Genomic DNA, 16,143 nt, shown 5'->3' with positions numbered 1-16,143 from the left:
TCTATATTCCTTATAATATCACTATATAATAATACAATAATCGTTAATTATATATGTCTAAGAAATAGTAACCCTATTTTCATTTAATACGCAAACATTGCACACGCAATTTCTTAGTAACTATGGCAATCCAGTTCCAAACAATAGAGAACCTAGGAAAAATAGAACCAGTGTCTCGGCATAGTCGACATGATAGTGATGTCTTCCAACAATGGTTAGATGATGAATCCTCGCCGAGCTGGCCGAATGCCAGTGCCGAGCGGTATCTTCGCCGCAACTTAGAAACACCCTGCATTTTTAAACTTAAGTACCTTTTTTGATATCTAAAGAACAGTTTGTTGTAAAGAGGCCTCCGTCTTTTGGTATTTTATTTTTTATTGGCAACGTCATTGGATATTATCGTTTAAAACTACATAGTTAGAGACGTCACGAGTATAACTTTGTAATGTACGTTATATTGATGAAAAAGTAAATATCTTATGAATTGAAATAATTAAAAAAAGGTTTAATGGTCGTTGTATACGTATGTTCGTTTATATGTATGTTCGTTTTTATTCATACATTTGAGTAAGAAATACCAAATAGCTTTTAAATTAACGAATAATGTCTGTATTAAATATATTGCAATTTAACGGTTTATTTCAGCCCAAATCTTATTACTATCTCAAATAAATATAAATTGTAAAGAGTGTTAGTGTGTAGTTATCGTGTGCGAAGGTAAGTCGCGTCGTCTAAGCCACAGAAGAGTTATGTCTAGTTCCTTACCATCATCGTTACACGTCAACGCTCTTTACCCTGATTTATGAAATAAACCTCGCTACCAGTAACACGGGCACGCACGAAAGCAATGATATCATTTACGTTGTTTATATTTTAAACAATGACACACTTCGAATAAAATCGTTATTTGCTTACATTTATTTAAAAAAAATATGGGCTATTTTCTATATGTAAAATTGTAAGGTTGATTGCGAAATATTTAATTTTATAAATTGTTTATTCATTTTAATGTACATATTCATTTTTATAATTGGAGTTCGTTTCTATTGTTACGTCAACTAGCTATCGTAACAAACGTAGCAGTTGAATTATTGGACTTCGTAGTGTTCATATCTCGTTTTTCTCGTTTTATGATTTTTAGTCGAGTTTGTACTTTTAATATTATCCGTTCTCATATCTTTAGTGTTTGCATGTAGCAGGTGTTTTCATCAACGTTAATTGAAGAGCAAAATGTATGGGCGGTTGGTGCGCCTCTAAACTACGTTCATACTAAGCACTTTTCTTAATGTGCCTCGCTACTCTCGTCTCGAGTTCCACGAGGGCCTTAGCGTAGGATGAAGCTTGTTATACTTGACTAACTACGCCGCACGCGAGAAACTTATAACGCTCGCTGAACTAGTTAGGTTTAATTAGACATTAAACCTTGCTAATTACCAATAATAGCACGATAGATAAGCAGTGGACAAAGTAATTACACATTAATATTGTTTTGTTTAGTTTTTTTTGCTCGCATCGCATTGTTTTATATATGGTAATAATAGACTGATATCTATATGAGAATATTTTGTCGTAACGTTGCGCCTCTGGGTTTGTATAATGTTGCTATCAATTTGAAATCACTCGTCCAAATTCGCCATCTGTGTATCCACAAACGGAATATTGGATGCATACATTTGCGAGACACGGCGGGTATAAACGGTGGGATGATGGTCGGGATAGCGTCGTTTCTTTAATGTATAAAAGATGACGAGAGCGTTGAACGTAGATGGGTTATTTATACGGAATAAATGTAGTTCTTTAAGTGTAGATGACTTTAGAAAGAAATTACTTCAATTATGATATTTAAATTAAAAAAAATAAATTGTTAATTAAAATTACTCATTTCGATACAAAATTTAACCTGAATACATTTTAAACTGAAATATTGATTGTTTATTAGAAAATACTACAATTCAATATTTTCAGGCTGATTTCGACCCCGGCAGTCATTCTCAAGAGATACGAGTACTAGGCAACTGCGCCTGTGATATTATTTAAACCAAGGAACTTGGGATTGACAGTACAATAAGCTAGCCAATAGATTGCCTCATTAAGGCAGTCAATAAAATATGAAGTTACAAAACACTGAATATCATAATATGTTATTGTCAAAGAAATATTTATTACAGAACGGCCATATTCATTTTTATTAAGTTAATATAATAACAATTATGCTAAGCAACAGTGGATTGCATTCCGTACAGCAAACAATCAATGAAAATTGTAAGATTATTTCTAAATATAATATTTATATATAATCCAATTATATACAAAATTTCTATCCACACTCAACTTTATGTACACTATATATATTTAATTATAAACGTTAACATAATGAACGTCGCCAATTAATTATATCTTAATTTTTCTAGGTTCTGGAAAATCCTACACGATGATGGGCGCACCCGGACCCAACGAAGGCGGCATCATACCTCGTCTCTGTGATGCCTTGTTTGAGAGAATCGCGCGTCAGCAATCACCGCCTGCCCTCACATACAAGGTGAAAATAAGACGATCACGATTGTCACGTAATCAGATTTACTTTGTAAAGCTTCATCACGATATATGTGAAATAAGGCACGCCATAGTATATCACAGTTTTTATGTAACCGGACACAGACAACAGATTAAATTAAGTTTTATTGACAATCAGTAAAATATATCTAAGTTTAGACAACTTAAAACCACGCAACCGCATTGTGTGTCGACATATTTGGCAGATTTTATCCGACTGATATTATATGTTTTATTATTATATTAAGGGACCGTTACGGTGTTTTCCTTTACCGACGAGCAATTAAATGAATTATAAATTCAAATTTCCGTGCTTTGAACCCGCGTTCTCCACGTAAGATTCATGTGCTTTATGTTTCTGGTCATCTCAGTTCTATAACACGATAACTTAGTTGGAAATTTTTATCCCTCATTCAACCTTATTTAGCGATGTTCATTTAGAATTTTATATGCAGTATAGTCTACAAAAGAAAACTTTACTATAATAATTCTATTCGTGCCAATTATAAAAAGTGAAAGAAGGATCTCTTCAGTTTAACTCAATTAAAAAATGTACTCAATACTTTAAATTACAGAATCTTATTTGTAACTATTTCTTAAATTTATTGTTTAGAGGATATTTCTTCTTATCATAATTTTCTCTTCAGGTGGAGGTTTCGTATATGGAGATTTACAATGAACGAGTGCACGACCTCCTTGATCCTGAGACGACGCGGCGTTCTTTGCGCGTGCGCGAACATGTGATTTTGGGACCCTACGTTGATGGATTATCACAACTCGCAGTTTCGTCATTTCAGGTCAGAAACAACTTATAATTAAAGTCAATTATTCGAAGGACAACCGTAACAGCCTGTGAATGTCCCACTGCTGGGCTAAAGGCCTCCTCTCCTCTTTTTCAGGAGAAGGTTTGGAGCTTATTCCACCACGCTGCTCCAATGCGGGTTGGTGGAAGGACAATAATTTAGTTATTTTTTAATCGAATTCAAATACACAACAATGACAGTATATAACAGTGGTTCCATTTTTATGTTCCGGTTTAAACTTTGATTAAGCCAGTGTAACTTCAGACACTTAATATTTCACTTGGCGGGTTGGTGGCGCATTGGCGATTTAATGAATGGTTAAAAAATGGCGTCGTTGTCTATGGGTGGTAATGACAACTTACAATAATTTTGCATATCAAAATTATTACAACTTTCATAGGCGTACGAGCAAAAGTTTAAATTAACTATATAAATACGTATTCTTTAAAATATATTATTATTATTGTTTGCTAAAATTAAAATTGTTGAGATTATTGAAAAGTTTACTCAAAACTAAACTTAGTCTGTTAATTGTTCAATTTGTATAAATATATAATAGGCACACACGCAACTCCTACGTTGTACATAATTTGAAAGCTGTCAGCGCTGCGTTTATCTTTGTACGCCGTATATAAGATCGAAGTGGGAAGATAAAATTTGCTTTCATAATTGTTGTTGTTAATATATTCTGTTTTTAAAATTTTCGGTACTAGAAATAAAATTAAAAAGGGATTTTTTTTGTAACAAGTGCAAACGCAAAAATAGATGACAACGATGGGAATTTAAACCAAATTTAGGTTACAGCTCACTTTGAAGGCACGAATGGTCGTTTTATTTGAATGATATCCCTGAGAGAAGTGGATGCTAAATAAATATTGTTTGAAAACATCAAAAATTGGCTCGCCGTAGATGAAATCGTCGTTTTCTCTCAGATTGGCCGTTCCGACAGCTTCATTACGCTTATTTGATGCTCAAGGGCTTAACGGTATCCATTATTTCTCTCGATTCGCTTTGAACATCCTTCAGACCAGCAGTTTTGCTTTGAAAATGTTTAATTTTGCTTCGAATCTCGACTTCAACCGACTCATCGACTTTGGTTTGTACAAATTCGTTGTTATTTTTAATTAATTTGAATCTGTTAATACTCTTTAATTAATCCGCTCTCGGCTTATATTGCAAATGGTTTTTAATATGTACAAATTTATGGATCTATAATTTTATTTAATATAATAATTTTATTTTCTTATTTTTTGTGTTATATATTTTTTTTGATAACCGAAGTGTAAATCTTTATAAGTTTTAATGACCTAGTCATTGTTAACGTTTTTTGAGAATACTAATCTATTTAAAAACAATTTCTTTTAATGAAATTAAAATTAGGCCAGATGTATATGCAAGTGTGATAAGCTGTATAGACTTATTTATTTTGATTCCCTATTAGTGCCCATTCTATATACATATAATTTAGTTTTATATAGCCTTTACTGCATTATTGTGTGAAAATTTTCATCCCACCAAATATTTTTTTAAATATAGAAACGAATTGTTCCAATGCTTTGTCTGTAAGTAAACAAGCGGGTAAACCCGTATTTGTGCAGAACAACCGTCACAACTTTACTCTTGTGAACCAGTGCATTGCAACATGTTCATGATAGTTTTCCTCGTCTTGTTTCCTCGATGGTATCAATTTATACAGAAACGTAGTACTCTCCCGCCATTGTTTTGACTGATTCTGACGTTTCTTAAGGAGTGGTGCACCTTTATTAATTTAGCAGTGTTTCGTGTCGGTTCCAGCTAAAATCCTCTAAAAAAATTGTGAAGCAATCTCATTACACAGCTCCAATGCTGTGTCAATTCGCTGTTTCTTTTGATGTGACGTAAGCAACCGCGGCACCGATCTTGCACTCACTTTTATCATGCTAAAATAATCATATAGATTCCTTAAAATGATGGGACTATGATACTTCAATTGTGGCAGATAACGTTTTCTTTTTGTATGTTAATGTTTTTGTTTAATTTTTTTGCCTTTTGACAAACGATGTCAAACTGGTTAAACGTTATAAACACGAGTTCCACCTTTTCATTTGACTTTGATGCAACACGAGTCACCTCAAAGTTGCTCGGTGTAATATATTAATCTTATTGCCTCTAATAGTGACGGAAGGACTGGATAATATTTTTCTCTATAATATAATAGCGATTCAAAGGAAATATTCTGCTAAAATCTAAGACAATATTTCAATCAGTCGTGTTTTGTAAACTTATTAGTTTGATTTGTCGACTTAATACATATTTCTCATGAATAACCCAAAAAGTTATACTTTATTTTATACATATGAACACAATTAATTATACGATTCTAAAACACAGAATCAAACTAAGAAATTCAAAAAGCAGTATTTTTTGTCTTTTTTGCCTGTATACCAATATATTTCTCAACATAAACTATTTCATATACTTTTACTGCTCATTATTTTAAACTGTCCTTGTATTTGTGAGTGACAACTCCGTTTCGTTTCTTCCTTAGCATTTTGTTTAATTAGGCGTATCAGACGCTTTGTATTCTCCTATTCCCGGATGGCTTGTCTCAAGACGTATTCTTGTTTAAACTTTACTTCAGATGCCTTTATTTCATTGTAACCAATTCAAAAAGAGAGGCTTGCTGTGATTATTTTCACTCTTATTTCAGTTCTTTAAGAATTTTTAAGAAAGCTTTAACAAATAACACATTGGATTAGCATATTGGAAACATTTATTTTTGACGATGACAAAGTTATATAAACATATATAGTATTAAAACTTATTACGTTTGAATTGAAGATATTTTGACTAGAGTTGATAATTTAACTATCAAAAAGCACTTTCGAGTTTCAAATCTACGAGAATAAAGTCGAGAGCACAATGTGTTATCAATGCATTTCGCGTTGAATTGCGGTCGCTATTGTAATATTAAATCCACTGCGTCATCGATGTAATAATAAATACCACCCGATGTGGTTGAAATAATTTGCAATTCTCATAGTGTTTTCTATTGACTCATATTTTATAAATAACCCGTTGTCGTTCATGACTTTGTTTGCTAAGATAAGGTTTTTATTGTTTAAAATATCCATTTGTTAATAAATAGTTTATTATTTCGAACGATATTTTCTTAACCTTTAATTATATATATTTTTATTGTTTTAATAAAACATCTGCAATATTCAGTAAAAATTAAAAAAAAAAAATCTTTGTTGATCTTTACCTACCACCTAATACTAAACTTTACGATGTAATTTTTTTTATTTGTAGTAGTTCATGTTTTAAGTTGTTAATATAATGATAATGTTAAATTACTTATATAGATAGATGGAGGAGAAGAACCTTCTCCTCAAAAAGAGGAGAGGAGGCCTTTAGCCCAGCAGTGGGACATTCACAGGCTGTTACGGTTACGGTTAGATAGATGGACAGGTATTAAGTTTATTGTATACTTTAGAAGCAAGTACTCTTAAATGATAATTGTTATTATAAAAAATCTTCAGTTGGGTCTTATGACATTATCAACTTACGACCGGTAGTAATCATCGATATAACCATAAAACTATATCAATAAAATAATCGACTTATACGAATATATTATTACATTAATATTTGTATTTTATATATATAACGAAGGGACGATTGATTGATATGTTATTACATCATCGGACATCGGTTTTCGATCGATTCTGCGATTGAATATATTGCTTACTACTACCATGATATATATAAATGTAGCATTTAGAATCTAGAGTAATTTTTATAACAAATGAAATTGCTGAATCGAATTCAATATAAGCCTTACAGATGTTCGTTATGTAATAAGGCGTCGAATAGAATTGGTTTAGACTAGATATCGTCAATTGTCCTCGAGAAATATGCGGGGCGAAAAGGATCACGAATATTCAAACGTATAAAGATACGTACATGCATGTACATACATAGTACTATAAAGCGGATTCTAAAAGACGAGAGATTATTGGACATTATACGCTCTTTTCATTAGATTCAGCAGAGAGTTATTGAGCCTACCTTCACAATAGTGGCAAAACAAATATTTGTATTAATTTTACAAATAACACGTATCTGTCTGGTTATCGCCAATACATGTATATATGTTTTCCCATTGTCATCATATGGCACCCTCATGTCTCGGGTTCCGGTTGCTATCGTACCAAATAATCGTTTGTCATTGGAAGATGTTTTTTTGTAACCCCATATGCCGATTTTTATAGACTTTCTCCCGGTTCAGTTATCGGGCACTAGTAACCGGTCGTTGTCGAGTTATGAGTAACGATCCGATAAGTCGTTCGAATTCAAAATTTACAAAACGTTATTTTTATTTGTATTACGCCTTGTAAATTATTCTACTATACGTAATGAAAATAAATCGTTTCTTTAATATAGTAAACATTCGGAATCTATTTAAATAACATATCTCTCTGTCCAAACAAGCTGGTTCCGGTTTCCTCATATTTTATTTCGTTGCATATTTATACACGATTGGAGAAAACAAAATACATAAAAATAAACGTTTTTATAGATTTTGAAATCGTTTTATTTTGCAAACGTATTAAATATACGAATACAAATGTTTTACAAGTCGTGCTTGGTGTTTAATCACTGACAAATCGAATAAACGATTCTACAGGGACGGGTTCGAAAACCAAATTGCTACCATTAACGATGCCGTTCGCAGAAAACAGGTAATATTGGTTCAAGGGTAACATAAATACACAAATGTAACGGCAACGAACATAAACAATAGCGAACAAAACGAATAGTCCAGGGCATTAAGGGAATTAATTTAGGCGAAGCTGGAAATTGTTTTAACGCTTTCACTTTAGCTCTAGTAAGAAAATTGTATGTTTTCCTCCTACTGCTCGGTGAACTTTAGCTGTTGCGTAGTTTATAGTCCAGAAACTATTTTACTGGTGGTAGGGCTTTGTGCAAGCTCGTCTGGGTAGGTACCACCCACTCATCAGATATTCTACCGCAAAACAGCAATACTTGATATTGTTGTGTTCCGGTTTGAAGGGTGAGTGAGCCAGTGTAATTACAGGCACAAGGGACATAAAATCTTAGTTCCCAAGGTTGGTGGCGCATTGGATATGTAAGCGATGGTTGACATTTCTTACAATGCCAATGTCTAAGAGCGTTGGTGACCACTTACCATCAGGTGGCCCATATGCTCGTCCGCCTTCCTATTCTATAAAAAAAAAAAAAGAAACACGTTTTTCACGTAACAATGTCAAACCGACAAACGATATCAAAAACATTATATATTGTTTTAATAAACGATAGTTGTTATATTATTTGTACATCACGTTTGTATTTATATTCGTTATAAATTAAGCTCACCCCTCTGTTTCTATGTTTGGAGTTAATCGCTACATATCGATACGTAACTCTTCATGTTGTACTAAGTTACCAGCCCCTATGACTAAAGTAAAACTTTTTTTACAATAGCATGATATAATCGTGAGCTGTGTTGAAGGTTTTGAATTTATGTCGGTGGAGACTGGGAACGAACCGTCATTAATTAATATTTGGAACTACTGTAGTTGTAGAGCTGTGTATTCTTGTGCGCCGTTGAATGGACGTCTAGATAAGTTTCAGCATCGCCATATCAGCTATTCTACCACTACACACCAATATACTACTTTGTTGTTTTCTGGTTTCAAAAACGAGTGAACTAATCTAATTACAGGCATATAGGGATCAAATCTTGAATTTCGTTGACAATATTGATAGCGTAAGGAATGACTCATACTTCTTACATCACCAGTGTTTATAGGTAAAATTGATTTACATTAAAGTTTAATGGTATTTACATTAAAGTTTGGTAGAGAGATTGTTATCGTTTAATTTTGTTTTACTTCTGAAATTAATTGAGATAAAGACTTTTTGCCTTTATTTAAACTTGCGCAGCTCTGTCAATACTTACTGGTGTCTTAGATATTCGCTCGGAAATCCAAGCCGGAGAAATCTACGAATTGAATTTCATAGCTGAATAGATCGTATTCAAGTAATTTAACAAATTTATCGAATTCCTTTTGTTCTTGTTCAATTTTCTTACTAATATAAAAATATTGTTTCAATTTAAAATATTAAAAAAAAACATATATATTACGTTGTATAATATAATAATACATAGTTGGTTATAATTGTTTGAATAAAAATTTAAAAATACATAAAATACATTCATTGTTTACGTTTTTTAAATTATTTGCTAGTTAAGAAAAAAATAAGAATAAAATAAAATACCTTTTTAGAAACTAATACACATAATACTTTGCTGGCCTTGTATAAATTCTAATCGCCGAGTTCCTGATAAGTCTTTGTTGTAAACACAATGGACGAACAAACACAGAGAAAGTGTTATTTGATCAACCATCGATTACACAGACGGTGGCCCTGTGAACCGCTCGTCAGTACTAACGACCCTGACCTCGTTTCCTTATTAAACTAGTACAAGTTTTAGCTGGCGATTTTAAGAATCACACTCGTTGGTTTCTCTTTTGTTTATATATTCATCATTTGATAAATGTACTCTATTTTGACTGTGGAGGAATTCATTCACGAAAAATATTGTAGTGTACATAAATCGTGGTCTGAGCATAATAGAACCATTCGGTGTGTAGTTTTTATTTATATATATATATCATCCATCGTTTCTCTTAGATATATATTTTAAAAGTAAGCTAATTTAAATATAACAGCTGATAAGTTGTCCATAGTTACTGTCAAATAAAAAAAATATTAATACTACTCTTATTCTAATAAATTCACATCTATAAAAAAGCGCTAGTTTCAATTGAGCTGTTTTAGATAATATTTTTGTCGATTCTCATTGAAATGCAACGAATGCTGTGGATTTCATTACAAACGCAACGCATGTTGACATAAATGGAAAGATTATATGAAAAAATAGTTGTGTACAAATTTCAAAATTAATATTCAAGATTAGCACCGATGACACACCTTTTCCTGAGCTAATGTGAACTCACTATTACAACGGCAGGAGAGGTAAAGATAAATAAACAACTTAGATCTTAAAGACGTCATTGGTCGAGAATTTGTGGAAACTTTGGCAGTAAACTTAAGGTTATAAATAGTAAAAAGGGTATAGTGTTGTATTATAAATGTAGACATTTTAACATAAGAAACGTTTGCAGTGCATAACATAGCAGAGCTATTAGAATGTTATATGAAAATCAAAAGTTTGTTTACCTCTACTCCTTCTGCCATCGGAAGAGGCTATTGTTACGGCCTTCACTTATTAGCTTAGTCACACAAACTGCACAACATTTTACTTTTCACTACTGCACTTTACTTCGAGGACGTTAGGTTTTGAATTATAATTAAAGGCAATTAGTAATTTTGTATTACAATTATTTATTTGCCAGCACACCTTTCTTGCTCGGTATCTAGCAAACGAATGAAAATTCCGACTTTTATTATAAGTTCAACTTCGAGTCAAAATAAAATTCATATTATTAATCAAAATAAATATTTTATTCTACAATTTAAACTGAAAGAATCAATTGAGATACTAAAATATTTGTAGGATATAGTTTTGTGATTTATTAAAATATTGTATATTTCCGCTTTAATAAAACAAGGAAATATTTAAAATCGGTAACACAACAGTCTTTATTCATAATCGTTTGATAAACCTCCGATAACTATAATGCCTTTATTGTACATAATATTGCCATATTGTAGAAAAAAGGTATTATGTGAATGGTAGAAACTGCGTTCAACGAGTTTCTATTTATGGACAAAAAAAAAAATGCATTTTGTGTCAAACATCGTGTCTCTGTTATATTATTATGCTTTTATTATATGGTATATTTTTATGTGCAATTAACATTCCTCAAAAAAAAACATGTATATATACAGGTATTGTGCTTTTTGACCGTATCAACAAACTGTAATAATTACACTGTTGACGAAAGTTTTAAAATGAATACGAATTCAAAAAAAGCAGGGAAGTGAATATTGTCTAGTAGTGACTTGAGACTAAGTATGAAGGTTTATCATCTTGTTGAGCCTAAAAAAACACATCTTAAAACGAGTAAACAAACATTAATGGTGAAAATTATGTATAAGTTCGCATACCTCACGACGTCTCCGTCGTATTGCACATGTGAACATCTTATTGCCATCAATACTTGCAACTCTGGTGAGGTACCACAACCAAGCGTTTATCTGCAAGTCTTTGTGGACTCAATTTATAATAAAAGTAGCCATCCTTTTAGTTAGTTTAGTAAATCGATACCGCTTTCGGAATTCCTCATCCTCCAAAGAAAATGGATTGCCGATACACTTTTCTGAGCCTATTGATGACATAATTTTCAATCACCGCAATTATACTTTTTAAAGTTTGTAATGCTTGCACATTTAGGAAAATACGTAGATTTTTTTTAACAATATAAAATTGCGACGTCGGATGTATTAGAAATCAAATGTCATTGCAAACGTCAATAACTAGGAACATAGGTAATGTCAATAATCAGCTGACCAAAATCGTCCATGTTTTTTGCTAATATGCATTTATCGAAGGTTTATTGTAGGTTTTCCTAGCTTGGATAAATCAGACACTTTATCGGAGAACTATTACACGTTTTACCGTTATCGAACGATTATGAATAACACTTTTTGACAATCTGCTTTCAGCGAGCTTTTAAACCTCCGATAACTTATTATGAATAAGACTGTATATGTTTAATTTAACTTTACGACAGATAGCTACTTCGATTGATTTCAAAACAATGTTATAATGGTGACGTTACAAGCGTTCGTAGCGCGTCTTGTAGTCACGTGATATTTTGATAAATTTTTATTTTAAATACGTTTCCTTCCATGGGTTTTTTGTGTCGAATCCGAATAAAAATTATAAATTATTTGTTATTATATTGCATGAAGAAACTGTATAATTATGATCCTCCTAGGAATTGGTGGATACCAATTTACATATCCACCCATTTATCTAATCCCCCATCCACCTTCTCATTCATCACACGCTACATTTAATTGTGCAGAGAGTATAATTCTTGCAGCATATTGTATATATAGAATATATTACCAACTGTAAAGTTATGTAATTTTCGTGCGGTTACTTCGTCAAAACCGCGAGGGCCCCGTGGTTAGAATATGTGAATCTTAACCAAAGGTTGCGGGGTCAAAGTCGGACAAACACCACTGAAATTTAATTTGCTTAATTTATATTTATAATTAATGAAATTATGGATATGGATTATTCTATAAAAAAATCTCGGCATCTGTCCGGGGCTTAGAAGTTGACAGGGTCCCGTGCCTCGGAGAGCTATTGGTTCTGCTCTTTAATTATCTCCGGTCTTATCGTATTGCTATCCCATGGGTATATGAAAGAAGGAATACAAAATGCAAGTATAGTATCTGCTACGCCGTGGGCAAATCTTCGTCAATAATGACCGCCGTAGCAGAATTATTATATTAGCACTGGTGGTAGGGCTTTGTGCAAGCTCGTCTGGGTAGGTACCACCCACTCATCAGATATTCTACCGCAAAACAGCAATACTTGATATTGTTGTGTTCCGGTTTGAAGGGTGAGTGAGCCAGTGTAATTACAGGCACAAGGGATATAAAATCTTAGTTCCCAAGGTGGCGCATTGGCTATAAGCGATGGTTGACATTTCTTATAATGCCAATGTCTGAGGGCGTTTGGTGACCACTTAGCATCAGGTGGGCCATATGCTCGTCCACCTTCCTATTCTATAAAAAAAAAATTGTAACATATAGAGAAATTATATATTATAATAACTAGAGAAAATCAAAGCAATCAGCCGTAATTGAAAACCGCAAGCAACAAACAGTAATATATAAAACAAAAAATTAAAAAAAAAAACAGCGTATAATCACAAATCTGTCTTGTTCTTGTCTCATAAAACATCGTCATCCAAACTAGAAGAAGGAGATAACAATAACTACAGTTGTCATCTCGAATACAATCGTGATTTATGTTTCCACTTGATATTAAGTTGAAGAAGAGAGTGAAATAATAATATTATACTTTGAGGATATTGGATTTGCACACAATAAACGTAATTAGTTTATTTTAAATGTGTATAAAATTGGTATACCTAAGTAAGCACTCGTATGTACCGTAATAGAAACTTCTTCAAAAGTAGTTTATATTACTTACGTGTAATATGTAGAGTATGAATAAATAACATATTTTAAAAAGTTTTGATGTACATCGAATTTTGTGAATGACGGTTGTCCGTTTAGTTTTAATGCTATTCTTAGAAATACTAATATTGATTTTTATAGTCTATTATACTTTTCGCTCGCGGTTTTGTTCGCGTGTAAGGGGAAAGAAACCCGGTGTTATGTATAAAAAAGTAACCTATGTCCTTCAAGCTTGCCTTATACTAAATTTCATCAAAATCGCTTCAATGGCTTAGCAATGAAAGCGTAACAGATAGGCAAACATACCGAGTTAATTTGGTTTTGAAACTTATTTTATAATATATATAAGGATAAATTATATAAGTATTAACTTATTATATAAGTATAAATTGTTTTCTAGATATATAAAAGTATGGAAATTAACTTAATTACTTAACTAGTACATTTTTTGAATGCTTTGCCAGATTTATATTAATTTTATGAAAATTACTAATAATTATTGTACTAAAATCACTTGGCAGTTACGCCGATAATAATGGCGTCTGCATTGGTATGCATTTAATAGAAACACGAACTATTTATTTTAATTGACTTGATATAGTTATAATATGCATTGCTAGAGGTCTATATATAGCATGGTGATTATGATGATATTTATTTACCATATCAGGAATTTGTAATTCATGCCGGTTGTTATTTGATTGACGCTTACATGATTTTACCAACATTAATACTAGCATTAGCGCCATAGATGTTTTAAAGGATAAATAGCACAAGACGTCCATTTATGCGTTTATAGACTAGACGTTTTATGTACAATTAAGCAGGTGCTAAATAAAGAATGCTAGTAATTATTTTTTATGGTTTACACAACACAGATAATATTATATTTATCAGATTTTTGTCATAAATTGTAAGTTAATTTAATTTATGTTTATTAACATACAAGTAATATAAATTTATATATATATTTTTTTGGTTAAAAAGTATTATTTTACATACATATATACTTGTAGAATAAGCTCGTCCTTTACTAAGTAAATAAATTATTTATTAATGTTATTGTAGACTATTAAATAGAACTCGGCCTTCCTTTACGTCACGCCACATACTCGTAAATCTAAACCTATATGTATATATATGGGTAGCCAACGGAATAAGCTCCAAACCTTCTCCTCAATAGGGAGAGGAGGCCTTAGCCCAGCAGTAGGACATTAACAGGTTGTTACTGTTTACTGTATATATATAATTTTTTTTCATTATAAAGAGTTTTTATTATAGGTATATAACAAATAAGTCACCTAATAACGTCTTAGCGAACCTTGTACATATAATTGAATTTCACTACAGAACTTAGTCTTAGTTTTAGTCTCCGAAGGTAAATCTAGGTCGGACTTTATAGATCATTAAGTCAACGAAGTTCGAGAGCATGGTTGAATTTCTAGTGAATTCAACTACAAAGTTACAAACATGAATATAAATGAATAGATTTGATTACATCTGTCATATTTCGACTGATGATTAATATTTTGCTGTTTTTTTTTTTTGTTAATTTTTTTTAATATATCATTACAATACCTAATTATAATAAGAATAAATAATACTATTTTTTTAAAAGTCTTAGCTTTAGTATAAGCTTCTATCTGTTTTTACTGTCTTCTGCCCTTGACAAGGTTACGAACTGTCTGTATTGAATTTCATGGAAATCAGTTCAGCCGTTAAGACGTACTTGAACAGAGCATTTACTTTCACAAAATCTCTGCTATTCACTTTTTATTAATTCATATAATATGGTTTAGATGCAAATAAATCTTAAACTATTTTAGAATAACGTCGTTTATCGCCTCTCTCTCTTTGTTTGATAACTTCTAAACTAAACTTTAGATATAAATACCGTTTTCACAATTATTTAGATACGAGTATATCCCGGGAAGGTTTAAGTACATAAACTCAAACATTTAATTTGATAATAGTGGAGATATTTGAAATGATGTAATAAAGTATTTAACGACTTGGTGCTTTTATGGCGCTGATAAAACTAGAACATTGTACATCAAATTAATGTACTAGTTAATTGTGAGTCACAATACCCCGCGACTATGTCTACATTCATTGTTTTTCCGTAATTTATATACCTATGTCCTTATAAAGGTCCCAGGACACATCAATGTACGTTTTGTTACGTATTGGTTCAATAACTTATTCGTTGTGAGGTTAGCAAGCAAGTGTATAATAATCTATTTTGTGCCGCCAACTTCGCCCGCGCACTGGGTTTCAAATGTTAGATACCCTATGTCCTTTTTTGCACCCTTAATAACGTGCATTCTTGACGACCAATTCAGTACTTAAGTGAAAACGTAACAAATAAACAAACAAACTCACTAACTTTCTCATTTATAATATTAATCAAGATGATTTTTGTCGTTAGAATGTAGGTCATTTACAAATCCGAAAAATATTTAGATGTAATTGGTTAGTTTTTTTACTAAATGTTACGTAAATCCATCTTTTCGTCATGAATTGGCACAAGTAAGTCGCGTTAATTCCTTTCGTTTCGATGCCGTCTGTGAAAATAAGGGCAATTGAGATAAAT

General features: G+C 31.9%; 1 protein-coding gene across 7 annotated transcripts in view; it reads left to right on the top strand.

The window, feature by feature from the left end:
• The window catches only part of LOC126772319 (kinesin-like protein KIF13B), a 131,632-nt gene that overhangs the window by 90,168 nt on the left and 25,321 nt on the right, over nt 1-16,143 (top strand). For all 7 annotated transcript variants that reach the window (XM_050492682.1, XM_050492664.1, XM_050492638.1 and 4 more), the window contains exons 4-5: nt 2,412-2,539; nt 3,201-3,350. In XM_050492682.1, the coding sequence (XP_050348639.1) occupies nt 2,412-2,539; nt 3,201-3,350 (278 nt within the window). The remainder of the gene's footprint in view (nt 1-2,411; nt 2,540-3,200; nt 3,351-16,143) is intronic.

This window comes from Nymphalis io, chromosome 1 (assembly GCF_905147045.1).
Source record: "Nymphalis io chromosome 1, ilAglIoxx1.1, whole genome shotgun sequence".
NCBI classification, from domain to species: Eukaryota; Metazoa; Arthropoda; class Insecta; order Lepidoptera; family Nymphalidae; genus Nymphalis; species Nymphalis io.
The sequence above is the reverse complement of the archived record's forward strand: the minus strand, read 5'-3'. Positions and strand labels throughout refer to the sequence as shown.